General features: G+C 34.4%; 1 protein-coding gene across 1 annotated transcript in view; it reads right to left on the bottom strand.

The window, feature by feature from the left end:
- Positions 1 to 309: 309 nt before the first annotated feature.
- The window catches only part of LOC128992488 (coiled-coil domain-containing protein 50), a 33,640-nt gene continuing 13,386 nt past the window's right edge, over positions 310 to 20,563 (bottom strand). The window contains exons 2-10 of the mRNA XM_054416079.1: positions 15,628 to 15,690; positions 9,449 to 9,578; positions 8,660 to 8,774; positions 7,645 to 7,742; positions 7,330 to 7,456; positions 3,790 to 3,915; positions 2,933 to 3,093; positions 2,498 to 2,637; positions 310 to 1,769 (exon numbers count right to left, since the gene is read on the bottom strand). Coding sequence (XP_054272054.1) covers positions 1,645 to 1,769; positions 2,498 to 2,637; positions 2,933 to 3,093; positions 3,790 to 3,915; positions 7,330 to 7,456; positions 7,645 to 7,742; positions 8,660 to 8,774; positions 9,449 to 9,578; positions 15,628 to 15,690 — 1,085 coding nt within the window. The 3' untranslated portion in view covers positions 310 to 1,644. The remainder of the gene's footprint in view (positions 1,770 to 2,497; positions 2,638 to 2,932; positions 3,094 to 3,789; positions 3,916 to 7,329; positions 7,457 to 7,644; positions 7,743 to 8,659; positions 8,775 to 9,448; positions 9,579 to 15,627; positions 15,691 to 20,563) is intronic.

Below are 20,563 nucleotides of genomic sequence, written 5' to 3'. Positions count from 1 at the left end.
TTTAGTTTGGTTACTTCACTGTAAACTACAAAAAGTAAACTATTTATTTTGTATAAACTTTGTACTTTATTCTACATCCTTGAACAAGACAAAGAACATTCACTAAACAGAAACAGATTAGTTTAACATTATTTGTAAAGCATAAACATGTTTTACAGTGATCAAACATTTCTCATATGAAAGGATATTGATGTGAATCCTATTTCCATACACAATAATATTGTGTTTTGGGCCATAGTCTAGAACACTTCATTGCATTAATACGTCTTAAGAAATAAGTTGAAAGGAAATAAATAATCACAAATAAAATGTAGGTAAATATTGGTTTTATATTTTTAATACATATATATACCTTTTTCTATATAAGTACATAATATAAATATATCAACAAAACAAAATATTCATATAAAACTATATGTCACTACTTGGCATGTTCAGGCAGTGTAATTACAAAAAGCCATCAAACGAATAAAATTGTCGCAAAATCACTATAATAAATAACAATAGAGAAAGACAATAGTCATAAATGCTTATGTTGGACGGTTATGTAATTAAGTAATTATAAGTAAAGGATTAAGCTTGTTAACATAATTCTTAATAACTTTTAACTGGAATGAAAAGGTTGTAAATATATAGAAGTGTACACAAATTATCTGTTGTACTCATATTTTAAAATACAATACTACATGTGCATGTTGTACTATAGTTTATAATACTGACGTGCGACTACAAGTCTGTCTCACACAAACTTGTTACAAATACAAGTTTGTTTACACAAAAATGTCAGTGTTTTTAACCTGTGTTTTTAAGTTTTGAACAGATCAATAACAAGATATTTGATTGAAGTTACATTTGAAAATAAAGTGGTTTGAAAATAAATTCTAATAGTATTCTAAGTTTCATGTTTTTTTATGGTGGAAATGCATGAGGATTGATTTTAAGATTGAATAATGCGCTTAGATTCATAACATTTTATGAAAACAAATTGAATTGTAACCTTTTTAGGCACAAATCTTGCAGCTCAGATACAGAAATATCTTGGGTATAAATATATAAAAAAACAATAAACAATAGTGAGCAATACCTTAATGAATTGTCTTCCTTTACATGGGTGTAAAAAAAATGTAACTAAGAAAGTAGAAAAGAGGACAAAATCCCCCTCAGATTAAAATGTGGAATCATTAACCCAGTAAGACAAGTATTTAGCACTTTGAAAACCACAAAACATATAAAAGAATATTTTTGAAGTGTACAAAGAAAAATAACACCGAAAGACACTGTGTGCGTTAGTTAACAAACCACCAAATAAATTTACATAAACCACAATGAGAAACCAAGAACACTAATACAGACAATTTGTACACTCAGAAAACCAGTTTAACTGAGTGTTATATGATTTGGATATAGCTATCGACGACTAATTTTGACTAGATTACAATGTAAATGCTTTCCAAAACCTCAACAACAATTTTAACAATTCTAATAAATTTTTACGTTAAAATCTTTTACAAGTAGTAAGTAGTTAGCATGCAATTTAATGTTGGACACTATTGGTGTTTCTTAGTTTACAAAGAGTGATTGTAGATCAGCACCATCTGATTAGGCACTCGTCACAACTAAGTAGGCTAATGCAAGTACTTGGACTCACTGCTGCTTGCAGCCATCTTTGGCCTGTTTCTTCTTCGGTTTCTTCTCCAGGGAAGATGTCCGTCGCTGACCCTGGATCGGCATGTAAGGCGGGACTGGACCTTCATCCAAATCTTCAAACTCTGAACATTACAACAGAATAGTGTAGAAAATGTTAATACCCTAGAATAGTGTAGAAAATGTTAATACCCTTGACTAGTGGGGAATAGTGGCGTGGTTCACTTATCAATCAATTTTGACTGCAGGTGGTGTATGAGGAGGATAAGCCTTTGTTACAAAAAAACCAACAACGAGCTAAGTGATGTCATGGATGGATGGATAGGGGTATAAATTAGGTTTAGTAGGTCAGTGGCTCAGTCGATAGTGGGACGGACTACAATTCCTTTGCCACTAAATTTCATTCCTACAGTTCACTCTCACTCTTATACTGGCTGAAATCCCTGGATACATTCCACATGCAGGCAAATGACAGAGGGTAGGTTGAGAGACACTACTCACCGAGTTTATCCACACGACAAAACAACAATCCCGCTTACTAGGTAGAGAAATTCCCCCTTACTAGGTAGGGAAAATCCCGTTTTATCCCACGTGATTTTTTTTGTTCAATCCCGAGTGTTATATTTGACATGTTATGTTTAAATGGTTGTTTAAACATTTCTATATTTTGCTACAGTAATTAAATTAATCTTAAGTTCATTTTTTTCTAAAATTAAATTTAAGAAATAAAAACAGACGTCAGAGGCAAACATCCCATTTAGTCCCGCATCCCCTTTTTAATGTAAAAATATATAATGGTCTAAAAATGCTGTATTTGGAACTAAAGTGCCGCATATGGAAACACTGTACTCACCCTGTGGCTGCTGTGGTTGTCCCTGGTGGGAGTGAGAAGGCGAAGAGTGAGGTGAGTAGGTGGGGTCGATGGCCATGGCAATGTTAGGCAGCGGCGACACACACGGACTCAGCACCTCTATAGCCTCTGGGTCTGGATACCTGCAACGCAAGAGAGAGGTTAGCTAGTGTGCCCAGTAAGTCCATTTCATAGCTGGTAATAAATGAGTTATTTTTTAGCCTGAAGGTAGGCCTACTACTTGTGTTCCCACCCCAAGTATTTAAAAGCCTGACTGGCAATTACACAAAATGTTTTGTTTCTTGGATGAATAAATGGAAACAAACAAGAGAACAAAACTATTTAGTCTCAAAAGCCACAAAAATTGACTTTCTTATCATAGAGACTGAAAAGCCACTCTGCCAACACGGGTGCAAAGAGATTGTTGCTGTCACTGACCTGTGGCGGTTTCGAGGACTTGAGTCTTGTGGAGATGCCGCACAATCCTGTTGCTGACAGTCTTGCTGCTGATACTCCTGTTGCTGACACTCCTGTTGTTGCTTCTTCAGCAATGCTCTCTGTCTCGCTCGCTCTCTTGCTCGACGAGCCTTAGCTTTCTCCTTTAACCCAAAAAATCTTTATTCATAAAAATCATTACAAAATATCAATACAATTAATTGACTGGTAAATAGTATTTGGTTAAATTTTTTATATAGCCCCAGAATTGTGTGATACAGCAGAGAGTCAAAAATCCAAACCAATTGGGACTGTAGGGAGTTTAGATTACCGATTTGTTCGGATTTTCAAACATAGCCTAGAAATGTCTAATAGACACATCATTAGGCCTACAGCATTAAAAATACAGTGAATGAAATAAAAACAATGATTTTTGTACTTGGGTATTTTTGTTACATTACTGTAATTCGTTTGTTAAAAAAAAAATATGTAGAGTTTATTAATTGGAAACCAACAAAACACAGACTGGCTCGGCACGTTCACTCATTTTCCTGCCAGGCGCCGACTGTTTGGCCCGCGTAATTGTAAAACATCTGTTGTCTCTGTGCTAATTCAATATTTTAAAACTCTCAGGATCGGTTCGGATTTTTGACGTTTAGGATATTTGACGTTCAAATTTTTGACTCTCTACTGTATGTCAAATAATAGCCACCTCACCCTACCTCACACACCTCAGACAATCCTTGACATTGAAGTTAAAATTATTTAGGGCAAGTAGTGAAGTAAGTTTAACTTGATGTTACTAGGTCTGATGAGGTATGTTTTAGCTATTCAAGTTTTTGTTGGGAGTTGATACTGACCCTCTCCTGTAACAGTCTGGCCAACTCCTTGTCCTGAGCCTCGATAGCCAACAGTCTGTCTCTGTCCAGCTGATCAAGACCTTCCCCTCCCAGCCTCTCCTCCTGCTGCAGACGACGTGCCAACTCCTGCAAGTCACAGGCCAGGTAAGTGACATACTACCACTACCAAGATAATGCTGTCGCATGTTGCAAATGCTTACCGTACGTTCCTTAGAGTAAGAATGTAGGTTTCAATCAGTTTGAAATGGCCGTATAGAATGACACAGTTACAACTCCCTGTTCTAATTGTACAACTAGAACTGGTACATTCATAGCTTAAACTGACATACATTTGCATAACAATTAAACAAAAGACTCCTAACATACAAACACACTACACAACCCTACTAAACAAACACACAGCAAATCTACACATCTACTTGAACAAAAAAATTAAAACAGACAGGAGGAAAGGAGTTCTATAACATACAACTACATGACAAAAATGAGTTGTAGAATTGACAGTGACAGACACATACAATAACCATTTAAACGTTTGACCTTTTTGTACTTGTTAGTATTTACATATCAAAATAATAATTGAAAAAGGAAAAGGCCATCATGTCCAAAAACAAGTGACTTGACTGGTATCAAAATGAAATATTTAGGCCTACGTATCTATCTATATATATAATACGTGAAGGCGTTTTTTGTAAACACAACTCCTCCATTATTTGTGGACCAATTTCAACATTTAAGGTTCGTCTCAATATGTTGTTTTGCAATAAGGTTTCAGAATTTAAAAATTCCTACGCTTAAGGGTGTGAGACCCTCTCAAAGGTCGTTTTCCCCATAGACAATAGACAGTTAATCATTATTTACACATTCATTAAGAATAGTACTAACGTCAATTTACAATTTTTTCTAAATATGTGGTTGAGGTGTTGTTTAGTCAAAGATCTGTTGGTAGTATTCTTTTAAAGAGCAAAAAGTTTGATTAATGAGCCATTGATGCAAAGCTGGTTTGAGGCCATCTTCTGTCTTGCTTCTTAGATCTGGTGGTAGCCTGTTGTAGATTTTCATTCCTGCGTATGAAGGTTTCTTTTCAAACTGTGCTGTGCGATGTTGTGGAAGGTTGTACTGCATGGTGTTTCTCAGGTTGTGTTGGTACATTTCGCCACGCCTTGTAAAGTTATTTCTTACTGCAAATAACACAACTTCCTGGATGTAGAGTGCTACAAGGGTAAGTACTTTCCACAAGAAATACACAGAACAAATTTTAAAACAAGAAAAACAGCTGTTTATAACAAGAAACTCATTAGCTTTTTGGGAGTAAATATTTATGTTTGTAATATTCAGTAGGTTGAGACCAAGTTAAAATGAGTTTTGTTTGAAGAGCAGAAAATGTCTCTAGTTCAAAAAGAAATATTGAAAACAGGTTCTAGGTTATGTTGCCAGTTCCTCGGACAAACTTATACAAAGTTTTTTGACTGAATTCCCCAACACAACATTTCAAGTCAAAAATAAGAAATTTCAAAAACTCATTTGCTGTTTAAAGATTTAGTGGCAATATTAGACCAAACATAAAAGAAGGAATTAGTGCTTATGTATTCAACGATCGAGCAGTTACGGTCAAGTTTATTTTTATGATTCAGGAGAGGCAAATAATATGCTGTTAAAAATATTTTATTGCTACACAAAGATAGACTGTTATATTTTGGATCTATTGGACCTCAAACATAAAAGTGTTTTCAAATTGATTGCACTCTTAAGTAAGCGGATATACATTTAATTTAAATTACACTAATATTTAAATTACATAGACCTACACATTAATACATCTAGGAGATTTAAACCCCTTGCCTGATTAAAAGAAAAGAATGTTATCAAACTAAACCTCAATTTAAGTTTTGTTCCTAAAATTAGTGATGGATGTGTAACTCCACAGCAGATTTATAGAACCACACTATTCTCTTCCATGTCATGTTCCTTTTGCGAAGTGCCACTACGTAGACCACTGATGTTCCGCCGGGCCGCCGCTGTTTTTTTTTTTTTTTTGTTAGTGGTGACGATGAATGTTGTTGTTGATGATTGTCGCTGAGGACTGCGCAATTGACGAGTGTAACTCTAGTCACGATAAAAGACACGTGCACTAGAGTTCACTCGCCAGTCACACAGCCCAGACAATCACTTGTGTCTGAAGCTTACTCTAATTCTACAATAGTTAACTTAAGCTAAAAATTACACAAAATCTTACTAAACAATTAACATTTAGTGATGTTTTCATGTTGATAAAATGTTATTCATAACAACAGATCAATAAGGACGCAATCCATACCCTAAGGTCATAAATGTCTATGTGAGCAGCGATAGTCTAAAAAGCATTCTTTCTGGCAAACTCTTAGACTAACTAAACTAAACAACTGAGACACTAAAATAGCCAAAAAATACAAATTAAAACCTAATTGATTAATATTGGCCTTAATGTGCCTTTTTGATCCTTTTTTCCTATTAGGCCTAAACTCTGCCTTTACCTGTATGGATATAATACCCTCGCCACAGCAAACCTATAGACTAAGCAAATTTTTTATCATGCTGATTCGCAAACTCGTTCGAATAAATGTAGGATTACATGTTTATACAAAATTTTATCAAAATTGGATCATTTTTGCTCGAGTTATCGTACTAACGAACACAAACATACATATATGAATTTGACGGATGGTTTACTGTACCTCTAGGGGACCTCAAAACAAAAGTAAATCAGTCCCGTGTCCACGTTTTACCATGAGTACTACGGTAATAGCTTATTCCCTATATGGGAAAATCACTAAAAAGGAAAAGTTGTAGCCCATTTCAAAATGAAAATTACAGTAGTCTCAATTATACAACCTAAACCGGCCGCGGCAAGGTGGGTTAAGCAAAAAGGTGGGATAACACTGAAAATGATTAAAACAACGTCCGTGCTGGCACGGTGACCGTGGGATGAGTTGACGATTGTGTTATGATCGCGGGAGATGATCAAGATGGTGCCGGGACCGCGAGATAAGTTGACAATAGTACCATAACTTTGAGACATTTTGATGATGGCACCTTAACAATAAGACAAAGTATATACACATCCTTCCAAGAAGTATATAAAATGTACATGGAGAATGGACCGAGTTTTTGGTCAGGATAAAAAAAAAAAATGGTAATGAAAAGTCAGGAAAGAGTCGAGAAATCAGATAGACACCCTGATATTATCCAGGAAGGCGGATTAGCAAGACTACTGTACATTGTGAGTACATTGCAAGCCACGGACAGTGTGTAATGGTTGATGTTACCGATTTCTGTCAAAAACAACAACTTTTTAACCAAGCCAAACTAGAGGAAAACAATTTGTAAACTATTATTTTTTTTAAACATATGAGCAAAATAAATGTGATTTCAACTTCACTATAAAAATGTTTATGGTTACATTAATGGTCCTACTGTAGCATTAATATACACTAACAGTTTTCATATGGGTTGCAAAACCTCAGAACTTGTATTTCTAAAATTTGAATAAGTAAACCGTACCTCATCCTGCAGCTCTTGTATTCTCCTCTGTCGCTCTTCGTCTTCCTCATCAACCTCGCCCTCATCCAGGTGGTGGGGAGGTGGGGGAGGGGGTGGCCAATCTTCTCTCTCTCTCACACTCAGGTGTCTGCACACAAACACAACTGTCAGCAGCTCAATGTGCCAAATCACACATAAAAAAAAATTATGATTGAAAAATAAGAAAAAAATTATTGACACAGTCTTTAATTTTTCAGAGAAGTTACGGAGTTCTTCCTATTAGAGAAACTGACCAACAACTTCTACAATAATTAACGAGTGTAAGAGTGAACCTACCTGAACTGTTTGTGAACTGATATATCAGAGACATCAGGCAATCCTACACTGTTGACATCACCAACAGGCACAGGGCTCTGCTTCCTTAGCTCTCTTTCCTGTCACACACATAAAAACATCAAATCAAACCCTCAGACTACATTAATTATTAAAGTTATTAGTTTGAATACTAAACAGAGTGCTAACAGTACAAGAGAAAGCTAACAAGCAAATTTTCATTAATGTTTTTCTTTTAGTACTACGATTGACTTTACACTACAATAGTTTAGTTCAAAGTTCTAGGCCAGGATTTTGAATTGTAGATTAAAGAGGATATCAGCTAGCTTACCTTAAAGGAGTACAGGTAGGCCATAAAACATACATAGGACACACAGAACACACAATATTCCGGTGTAGAGAAAGCAAAAGAGTTAACTTGTAAACTCAACAAAAGGGGACGAAAAATTGTTTGTCTTCTATATATGCTATGGCCTACCTGTACTTCTTTAAGGTAAGCTAGGCTGCTATCCTCTTTATTCTTCAAACCATAATTAACATTTTGAAAAACAAATTGGTTTAAAATGCTAAATTGATGGGTATTCATGGTTTATTACAATGAAGTAATTTAATTCAATGACTAATTTATGGTTATACTTCCATATTTCCTTCCATAAGATGTTCTTCTGCAGGCTTGCAACACAGTTGGACAGTTATTAGTTTCATTAAACAGCATAGTGATTATAATTTACATTACATTTATTTGTTTAAATGAGATGGATACAATAATTGCTTTGCATCGCAAATCTTTTATTAACAGCACTTTTGAATCTTTACTCCCAACTAGTTTTGATGATACAAATACATTGGCACAGAATCTTGTGTGAAGAGATTAATTCTCTTACTAAACACCAACCACAAAAAGTACTAAACCCTGAAAATGCAAAGCCCTAACAAAAGGCACTGATTGCATCAGACAACAGGACAAAGAATGTAACAACACAGCAGATGTGTAATAGACACCTTCACATCTTAGTACCTGTATTTTCCTGGCGACATGCTTGTCGTACAACTCAGTTCTGCGCCGACGCTCCTCCTCCTCTTGTTCTATCTTCTGCGCCAGCTGTCTGGCAACCATTGAATCTCGCTCCTCTCTGGCAACACAACCCACATACAAACACTTGACTACTTGGATCGTCTTCAATTCAAAGAAATATCACCAGCAAAAAGAAGACATATAAGAACAAACAAGTTTGATTTGAGGAAAGACGTGACCTGAGATAGTAACTTGAATTTAAAAATATTAATCTTTGTTTGTGAACTTTATATCTATGTGTGAACTACACTTATTAAACATAATGAGACTAGAAGGAACATACTCGGGACTGTATGTTAACAAGCTCAAAACAATAAAAAACAAACGGTAACAACAAACTGACACACTTTTATCCACTAGTCTGACATTAAAATTGATCATCCAACTACTTTACAAAGGAAAAACAATAATGAGTTAGGTAAGACTGTTTTCAGTATGTTTTTATGAAGAAAAATCACAACAATGCTAATAACTTTTGAACTGTAAAATACATCTTTTGGAGTTGTGCTATTTTGTTCGAGGTTAAAAGTTCTATAACAAACTAAAATAATCAAATAAAATTGTTTGAGCTGCTTTAACAATTTGATTTAACCATTATTTTGAGTTTTTTTTTGGGGGGGGGGAGGGGGGAAAATTAGCATTTAAAATCAATGTTTCTTAAGAAATTCCCTAATGCAACAAACGTGAGCAAATTTTATGATTTTCTGGACGGAACAACACATCTACACTTACTGTTCCATGATCATCTGTTGGTACTTGGCCAGTGCTTCTTCTTCCTCTCTTTGCTGCTCCACCTTGGCTCGAGGGAAGTCTTCACGGACGATGGCATTGCGTGACTTGTTGCCAGTATAGTGCTGTTCCACTGTAACAAAAACAATCAATGATATTCAACTATGGAACTCCATTGTTAATGTTATTACAACATTTAACTATGAATTAACAAAATAAAGTGGAAACCCCCATTAAAAATAATAATAAAGATGTATTGACAAATATTAATATTTGGTTTTCTTTCCAATATGAAGTAAAAACAATTCTAAGTTTACAGTCAGTGTCATTAACCTCAATATTACAAAATCAATCAAAATTTGTAAAATAAACTTTCAAAATTCAAAAGAAATTTGCAAGAGTGATTCATACAAAGAAAACCTTTACAACCACTTTCCTGCCAACCTTAAGTCCAGCCTCATCATCAAAACAAACAATGACTCACCATTGCCAACCTGACGAATCTCACAACTATCACACGTGCCACAAAAATACACACTAAATTATAATAGACCGGATAAAAAGCGGGTGAAAGCTCAGCTGTGTTACCCGAGGCATGACCCAGAGCAGTGTGGGACCAGTACCGGGTCAGAAGGTGGTGGGGAGAAGTGACCCACTTGGTTCACATCTCCAGCGACCCGCCTCCCGTTGACCTTTACACCCGACCCACTTACACAGCCCGGCCTACAAGACTTGCCCTTCACCAATCTTGTGGAGAGAAAGGAGAATATCTCAACACTATAAAATACCTAACTGATTCTTACGTACTTGTAAAATATACTAGTAGCACAGAAGATTGTAAATGTAGATAGATTGTTTCTCTGTGCAAGTAGCTTTACCTGTGCATCTTCATGGGAAATGTGAATTTATGACTTATAACTAAATCATACTAAATGAGAACTTATCCTCGACATTTAGACCTTAGTTATTCAGTCAATTTCTCCCTATGGACAATTTGCTTGGGTGTCATAATAATGATAGATTACCAAAATATTGACATATCATATATGACTTCATTGTAGTTAAACTGAGCAAATTTAGTCTGTTATTTTGTTATCTTGAACGTTTAGCATTTTTTTTATGCATGGCTTAATTTTTTATTTTGAGAATAACAAAAATGTATGCAATGTAAATTTTAAATCAGTTTTAAACCTAATACACTTGTTCTCTTTTGAGTATAATTAAGAAGGAAAATTACATAAAATTATTTGTAACAAGTACAGGGGATCCAAAAACGAGAATGAGACCAGTAGCTGAGTACGTCTCTAGCAACTGTTTAAGCAGGTTATATGACTGACACATTGAAGTACTGTAGAGCTGTTTACGGTGCCAACGCTCACAGGACTTGAGAGTTTGAAGATTCAAGAGGAAAGTAGAACACAACAGAGCTGGACCACTTTCTCTATTCCTCTCTACATAACATTATGAGAGGTTAAGGAATCAATAAATATTGACAATGACTTTCAACAATGTGACTAGTTTTCTCAACCTATTGCAAAATCCAAACTGAGTTTTGATTTTGTTTCGATTTAATTTCAATTGAATTGCCCTAATGCTGATGACTGGGCGTTATATAACTCTTTGGTAAAAATAACATGGGAAAAGCAATATTTTAAATTAAAAGAATATTAATATATCTATTAAAAACAGGTTTAAAGTGAATTCAAAAATAATAAAATTACATTAGTCGACAAAACACCATCAATGATGAATAATTTCTATTCACCCACCTTTTTTATTAAAATATTTTTATAAACTCAGTCATCTTATGTGCACTAAATTGTCTACATATTACACATGATATGATTTTCTATTTTAGTCTAGCTTATTATCATGCCTTCTTCCACATTATGATAACAGTTTCCTCCTATAAACTAACTTGTATTTGTTCAGCCAGATAGCTCCAGACTGCAAAATGTACAGCTGCATACCCTTGAATTGAAATTTGCTTTCATTGAATTTTTATGTCAACAAATTTGCTTTATAAACGCCATCTCTATTTTGATAATTTAAAATCTTGGCATACAAAGTGATATTTTTTATACTGAAACAAGTGTTTAAAAAGGAATATGTTATAAGTAACAACGTTGTTTATATGAGAAACAGTACAAGTTTCAATACGTCAAAGAATTAACCCTTCACCCCTGTAACAAAGGGAACCCTTTAAGAAGAAATTTGCCAACAGAGTTTGTCTAACAACAAAATTGTAAATATACTCAAAATAAAACTAAACAATACTGAACAACAAGTCTTCCAAAAAGCTATACAGAGCATTATTTCTTTCTGGGAAAGAAATAATCATTAGACAATCTTAGAAAGGCCATCTGGGTGAAATGTACTGAAGATTACAGTGAGGGAGATGGGGTCGCTTTCTCTGAGATCGTTATAAACTCATCTGGCCTTTCTCACTGACTTTCTCTCTGGGAATGCTGCTGAACGATCCAATATCCAATGGACCGACACAGCCAAGTAACGATCTTTGAGACGGAATATTAAATAAATATAAATTATTAACAGTTGAGGAAAAGTATAGCAGAACACACAAGAAATCAGGCAGATTTTGATGAGATGTAAGTTTATGATAACAATTGGTTTTTCAGTGTTCAAAAAGAATAAATCTGCTACATTTTGTGCATTATCACTGGAATAGTGAGACTGTTTTATCAAGAAAGCCAATGAACTTTAAACAGAACAATGGGAGCCCTGATATTAGAGATCTAAGAGTGTTTGATAAAATTACTAGTGTTTGTAGACAGATATTGTTTTCTATTCATTGAGTTTAGCTCCATGTTTATGTCGATGTTTGCATGTACCTTGAAACATGCATGATAATTTTACGGTAAAATTAATAGATTTAATCAATATAGCCTATGAACTTTTAACGACAGCAGTTTTGACTACCAGATATACAAGTTTTTAAAGAAATTGTTTTTTGCAATAAGCCTATAAAATAACCTAATTGGTTCTGTGTTTTTTTCACTGTTTGTTTTGATTTAGATTTTTTGAATATGCTTAAACATATGTATTGGGGTTTAAAAGTACACTGTGGTGATAAAGCATGCAGTTTTTTCAAAATATGTAGATTGCGTTGCTACTAAGTCCATTCACATTTTTCATAGTCATGATTACAGTTCAAGGTGCCAAATAATTTTACAATGAAAAAATTATGCCTCGCACCTTCTATTGCTATGATGTAATAGATACTTAACCCTAATTGTCAACGTGTAATTGAATCAAACAGTCAAAGCACTTTGATGTATTTTGGTCATTTTATTTAATGAATTTTTGAGTGTAGGAGATTATTTATTTTCATGAAAGAGATTTTTCAATTAGAGATATTTATATAGAGTTTTTCATAAAAGATGCCGAGTCGCATTAATTGTCTATTGATAAAAACAAATTTACCATAATCTAGATATGCCCCGCAAGTACTTCCGCAAGAAAATCACAGCAAGCATCCATTTAGTAGAGTTTCCAATTAGGGAGAAACTGTAGCAGCTATGATCAGATAAACAGCAGAACCAGTGAGAGAATGCAGGTCGCCATCATTTGCATGCGTGGCCGCAGCAGAGTCCATTGTTTCTGTTACACGCTCGGCCGAGCGCTGTGTACTCGCCGGAAACCACTCACTAATGACCGACCTCGCTTGCAACATAATCACAGTTCTCTCCATAGTTGTGTCGCAACGCACTCATACCTTCACAAACATAAATTTACCCCTTAAGGTTTTATGGTGGATAGTTCCGTTTTTTGCGTTAATTAAAATTTTGCCGCTGTCTATGGGTTTACACTTTACAGCTATATAAGCAAAAAGTAGAGAATTGTCTGAACAGGGAAGTAATATGACACAGAACAATGAGCAATAGGGCTTCAAGGTCAGACATGATTGAACAATGTAGTTTATGTCAGAAACAAACCACAGTGGTTTATAAACACATTGGGATTAGCCACTCTTTGATCAAGTAGGGTCTATCTTTAAAACTTAAAGTTCTCTTCATTATTATTTAGCAGTTGTAGCCTCGTACCGTTTGGCATGATAATCATTGAATCACCTAAGATGGCCAGAAATCGTGTTTTTGAACGTTATGTATTTCTGGCCATCTTAGGTTTGCTGTATACCCCCATAAAAGCCTAAGCAGAGATGGTGGTAAGCAAGTGAAGGCGGATATGGAGATAATTATCGGAGCAGTGTTTGGCATGATTATCTTTAATCACCTAAGATGGCCAGAAATAGTGTTTTTGAACGGAATTGGTTCAAAAACACTATTTCTGGCCATATTAGGATTGCTGTAGACCCCCATAAAGGCCTAAGCAGAGATGGTAGAAGCAAGTGAAGGTGCGTATGAAGAGAATTATTGGAGCAGGGAAGAAGGTGTCCCTGGGAGTTAAGTAAGAGTAACCAAGTGCTTTGGACCAAATGATGAAGTTATTTCAACAAAATTCTATTAGAAATTTTTCCATTATTCAGGTCAGTGCAGTAAAACATTAGGTTTGATTAATTGCCAGCAGCTGCTGTCAATGTGGTGGAACAGTCTATCAATCAAATAAACAGTGGATAGCTCTGATAGAAATTGACAAAATGAAATTGTTTTGTGAGTTGCACCTAAAATCTGGCATTATTTAACTTGCTACCGATTTTTAAAGTGTGCCCATTTTAAAAACTTCCATAGCAAAAATTTGTGATTGAAATTTGTTTATTTACATCACAAAGGAATCGGCAATTCATACGGAATAAAAAAATGACATATTTTACACCAAAAACAAACATCCAACACATTTGTAGTTTTAATCTTGTGGGAAGATTAATCTAAAATACAAAGTACCAAAAATAACAATGAAAAGTACATATGCAGAAGTTGGACTTGGGTAATCCTAGCAGTATAATACAATATTATGTGGAGGGGTAAACAATGTAAGCACAGACCAAGAAAACACAAGAAAATATTGGATGGTCAATGGAAAGTGTGTGTAGTGAGTGTGTGTATCCACTATGCAGGATATTTTAATTTTGGGTGAGGCTCTTTAGAGGCTGAGGCGCCTCCAAGCACTTTAGAAATATGAAAAATAAAATAAAATTCCAAAGATTTTCTTAATTAATGTTGTTCAATTTTATGTAACATGTTCTTATTATTTTTATTTCAGATTTATTTTAGTTACGAGGGTCGGGTTGTTTTTTTTTTGCTTATAGCTCTGTAAAGCGTGTGTACACCTCAACAAGGCTCCTTGCTGTTAACTGGCATCATTTGTGAACAGAATGATACCATTTGCAGCTCTGTTTTTAAAATTTGGAGGATTACTGAATCTCCCACCACATGCGAGATTAGGTCAGTGATACGTTTTTAAAGAAACATAACTGACACTGGGCGATGACTGAAGTTTACAACCTTAATGCAATGATAAAGGATAAAGGGGAAAGAGAAGAAATGCGCTAGGGATTTTTTAAATTATGGTCATGAAAATGTTCATTTTTGAAGGAATTGTGTTTTGGTGGGTATCCAGACTACTTGCAAAGTAAGTACCATAAAGGAAAAAATCTATCTATACACCCCTTATCCATTTCCACACTACCCTCACTAATTGCTAGGCATATAGAATGTCGGCATCGGATATGTTTCTCGTAATAAAATAAAATATAACTAATCTTATCTCGCACGCGGCGGGAGATTCAATAATTTTAAACTTTTTTTAAACACATAGCAAACTACAGAGCTGCAAATGGTGTCATTCTAATCACAAAGATGCCAGTAAGCGGCAAGGAGCCTCGTTGTTTTCTCTACAAGATGTTTTTTATAAAACTTGGGTTTTTCTAACAACTTTTAAACAACCCTCGTATTGGTAAAGGTGGTAGGAAAATCAGAAGCACTGCTTCTACTTCAGGCAAGTCCGTAGAAGCCTAAGTAAACTTAAAAATGAAGAAAATTAATTAGAAAAAATCTTGTTTAATTTTATATAACTTAATAAAGGATGGAATGACATCTGATTTATTACTTTCATTTAATTCTATGTCATATGTTCTTATTATTGTTTGCTGTTTTTATTTTTAAGTGTTTTGAGTTACTTAAATAACGGCTGTTGAACATTGATCGTGGAATACATATTATTTGGCAACCTCTACAGTTATGCACTCAATTTTGGATACCAACCTTCTTCCTTTTGCAGTTTGTATGCAAGAGCTCCATCTTCATGAACAATCCATTCCTTGCATACTGAAACAAAATAAAACATGGTTAAAAATATAAACAATCATTTTTTATGGTTTTATGAATAGGAACATTTTCTGAAATTAGTAATGAATTACTGTAGTTAATAAAATTAGTAGGACCACTTTTGTCTTACAGGACTTCCCTAGCTAAACATCGATGGTGTCAATAGGCATTAATTGTATTCCTTATTAAAAACCATTATTTTATCATGATAAATTACTGTTTGATCATAACCTTTACCTTATGACAATAATTATAACCTGTATTAAAAACCATAAGAATTTGAGGTGGTGACAGATAATGAACCTCTTATTTTTTTTTTTATCCAGGCGAGCACCTGACAAATGAATACATTTGTATTATTATTAGCCTATATATCATTTGCATTGAAACAGGAACACAATGTTGCATTTTATAATTTAACCTGAATAGGAGTGAAGGGTGGGTGTGTAAAAATGATATTATGTACTTTGTTAATGACTATGATAGCCTAAACTATTTCTTTAGCCAGGACCACTTTTTAAAAGCCCAACGATCAAGGACATGTTAAAGACAAATTGAAACCATCAAAAAAGGCTAACCGACTTTTCTCAGGATTGAACCAGTGACCTGATGATTACCAGGAAAACACTACTTATCTCACATTACTACACAATTGCACTTTTATTTTAGAAAATTGTTCGCACATTCTTTTAAGCAATGTTAAAATACCCCCGCTGCAGCAAACCGGTTTGCTGCACCAGGGAGGGTAAAGTTTTTTTTTGTAAAATGTTAATAGTTTAGTAAGAAATAAACGCATCTTCCAAATTTGATCGTAATATTTTTACTACAACAGTTTACTTATCTCCGTAAGAATAACATGGGAATTATAAATTTACCATTTTTTTTTAAATTTTCTCTGTAACTATTAGGCACATATTAACGCTTCAATATACAAAATTATACAGGGTGTTCATTTGAAAACTTTCCATATCTGTTGTGTGCAAAGGTAAGGCTTTTAACACTGGTTTGTTCTCATTTCCCCCTAATTTGGACATGCCAAATCCAATAAAATTATTTTCAATTTCGAAAAATGCCCCAAAAGGGCCCAATTTGGGGGGTAGGGGTGCTTTTTGAGAAATTTTCAAATGTAAACATGGGTTGTGTGATACATCAATTCAAAGGTCTAATCACCCCAACTATTTTGGTGCAATAAAAATTTAATTATCTTTAACCGTATTTACAGGGTGGGTCAAAATGTTTTAAAAAATGACTTTGAAGTTAAGTACCGTATTACCCGAACTACTGAACGGAACAGCGCCAAATTTCTTTCCAAGCTTATTCTTGATTTACTCTTTAAGATAACTTGTAATAAGGGGATTTTCAGTGTTATTTTCAATTTTTTTTTAAATCTCAAAGTTGAAGAATAAAAGAAAGCTGAAAACTCAAAATTCTTAAATAGCAAGGTATAGCAAATTTCATACCACGTGAAAGGTCCTTTTTTAACAAACATTTTACGTATTTAAGTTTTCTTTCTATCTCTTACCGTTTAAAAATTGCAGTAGAAAAACTGAATTTTCTATGGTAAAATTTTAACTAGTTTTCTAACAAAACACATTGCACTTTGCTCAACGATGTATTATGATTAATTACAAATTGATCAACTACTTTTACTTGTGTCAGTTCATCTTGGACTCTTCATCCTGTTCTTTTCTCATTGGTAACTGAGCCAGTTTCAGAAATTTCTTAACTAAATCATTTACAGCTTTATGACTTAAGGTCTTACCTGGATATTTATTGTTAAACACTTTGCAGTTATCCTGAAACACTTTTGTTCTGTCCAATAAGTAAAAATAAAGTCTATTTTTTTTAAGTGTACACCATATTCGATTAGATACTACAGAAAATAGTACTTTTTGAAATTAGTACTACCATTGACTAGTCAATGGTACTACAGAAAGCGGCCCACATGAAGGTTGTCCTCATCAGCTATAAGACTTTTTTTTCACAAAGTAAAACGTGATGACTTGTTTGTCAATCAGGGTATCAATAATTATGAATTGTTTCCTTCAGTTAATGCACCATTAAATGTGTCTAGAGACGAATTTTGGCTGTTTTATTAGAAAACTAGTTACAATATTACTATGGAAAATTCAGTTTTTCTACTGCAATTTTTAAACGGTAAGAGATAGAAAGAAAATTAAATACGTAAAATGTTTGTTAAAAAAGGACCTTTCACGTGGTATGAAATTTGCTATACCTTGCTATTTAAGAATTTTGAGTTTTCAGCTTTCTTTTATTCTTCAACTTTGAGATTTAAAAAAAAATTGAAAATAACACTGAAAATGCCCTTATTACAAGTTATCTTAAAGAGTAAATCAAGAATAAGCTTGGAAAGAAATTTGGCGCTGTTCCGTTCAGTAGTTCGGGTAATACGGTACTTAACTTCAAAGTCCTTTTTTAAAACATTTTGACCCACCCTGTAAATACGGTTAAAGATAATTAAATTTGTATTGCACCAAAATAGTCGGGGTGATTAGACCTTTAAATTGATGTATCACACAACCCATGTTTACATTTGAAAATTTCTCAAAAAGCACCCCTACCCCCCAAATTGGGCCCTTTTGGGGCATTTTTCGAAATTGAAAATAATTTTATTGGATTTGGCATGTCCAAATTAGGGGGAAATGAGAACAAACAAGTGTTAAAAGCCTTACCTTTGCACACAATTGATATGGAAAGTTTTCAAATGAACACCCGTATTTGTTTTTATAAGCTCTAAAAAGTGGTTTGGAAAGAAATTGCTAAATTTTATGATTTATTTTTTGTCAAAAATAGGAAAAACCAATTTTAACTCCATAAAATCCCCCATAAACCCCCGTTCCCATTGTCCGATCATGCTGGTTTGCTAACTCGTCCGAATAAATGTAGGTTTACACGTTTGTACAAAATTTCATCAAAATCGGATATTTTATGTGCAAGCTATCGCGCTAACGGACACATCCACATAGTTTGAACGGAGGGTGTTTTTGGCCTCTGGGGACCTCAAATTGGAAAAGTAAATCGGTCCCGGGCCAAGATCTTACCATGAGTTTTACGGTAATACCTGGACCCAGGACCGATTTACTCTTTCAATTTGAGGTCCCCAGAGGCCAAAAACACCCTCCGTTCAAATTATGTGGATGTGTCCGTTAGCGCGATAATTATCTGATTTTGATGAAATTTGGTACAAACGTGTAAACCTACGTTTCTACGGACAAGTTCGCGAACCAGCACGATCAGACTATGAGAACGGGGGTTTATGGGGGGTTTTATGGGGTAAAAATTAGTTTTACCCATTTTTGGCACTAAAAACACAAAATTTCACAATTTCTCTCCAAACCATTTTGTAGAGCTTAAAAAAATAAATAAATAAATTGAAGCGTCGTGGCGTGCCTAACGGTTACGGACATAATTTCAAAAATTTGTAAATTAAAAATTCCCATGTTATTTTTATGGAATAAAAAAAACCTGTTATTGTGGAGAACAAAAAAAACTGTCCTAGTTTGCCTGTTTATGGATATATATTTTAATCAAATTTGGCAATTTTGTTTGTTTCATTTCTAAGCTATCAACATAAAAAAAAACAAAAAAAAAACCTCAATACCTTTCCTGTAGCAGCAAGACTAAGTACTCATTCAAATTAATGTTATATAGAAAATAAATCTGACAATTTTACGGAGTACTTAAGTAGAAATCCAGCCCGGTAAATGGAAATTCGCTTAGTCTGCAGATTTGCTGCGGCAGGGGTATTTACTTGTTTAAAATACCAAACAATAAGCCAGAGTTAATAATTTGTAGGGTTAAATCATCTACAAGTACCTACATTTCTGATACAGATAATCTTTTAAAAATGTTAATGATATGAAAATAAATTTGAAACAATATCTGAATTTTCTCTGCCCACATCTTCAATGTACATGCCTATATTCACCGTGTTGTACATAATCACAGTTAAGTAATTGTAAAAGCACCAAGTATAGCTGAAGGACCCCTCTTCTAAAATAATAATCATATTCCACCCCTCTAATAATTAAAAAACAATAATCGACCCCAACGCATGTCAACATCAATACATAGGTATCAAGAATCATCTTGATCTTTGTGCTAACACTTGCACAAGTTGCCTTTGTTACGTCTACCAAGGTCACGTGACTACGTCGTACAGTGTGTAGTGTGTAGTGTCATTGTGTCTTTGTGACTGAAGACTGGAGGAATGCGGGGAGTGAGTCATTTGCCGCGACCTTGGACCGCCTCAGATAATATCTATCTAGCTAGAGCTAGGCCTACACTGTAATCAACACCACCGCTGCCGCTGCCGCTGGGTTTCTATTTCCAAGAACAATTACGACGTACATTACTTGATATCTGACCGCAGTCCGATGCTACGTCTCCACATCCGTGATTTTTCATTATAGAGCATATGAACACGTTTTACAAAGATAGTCTATTTTGCGCTCCAATTCAAAAGTGATTTTCATGTTTCAATAACGATACCATGCGAATAAGTTGCAGTGTTTGTACCAACAACATTGTACTAACAACAACTAAACTCAATACAGGCAAAATAACATGTAACAAAATCCACATTTCCAATCTTATCAACAAAACAAACTAAAAACTCTTTTAGCTGTCTCTTGAATTTACGAAAGTATATTTCACTCTTGAGATTATTTTAGAGGGCATTAAAGAAATTAAAGAATTATAAAACATTAACATTTAAAAATAAATTTTTGTGTCCAGAAATGTTCAAAGTAATTTGTAACAAACTCGCTACGATGATAAATAAATGCGGGGATAACACGACCTGATTTCGTAGTCGGCCCTGATATCCCATGGTGAAAATCCATACTGCTGG

This window comes from Macrosteles quadrilineatus, unplaced genomic scaffold (genome assembly GCF_028750875.1).
Source record: "Macrosteles quadrilineatus isolate MER2022 unplaced genomic scaffold, UCM_ALF_1.0 Scaffold_4__1_contigs__length_99947679, whole genome shotgun sequence".
Taxonomy (NCBI): Eukaryota; Metazoa; Arthropoda; class Insecta; order Hemiptera; family Cicadellidae; genus Macrosteles; species Macrosteles quadrilineatus.
Note: the sequence above shows the minus strand (reverse complement) of the source record. Positions and strands in the feature narration are given on the sequence as shown.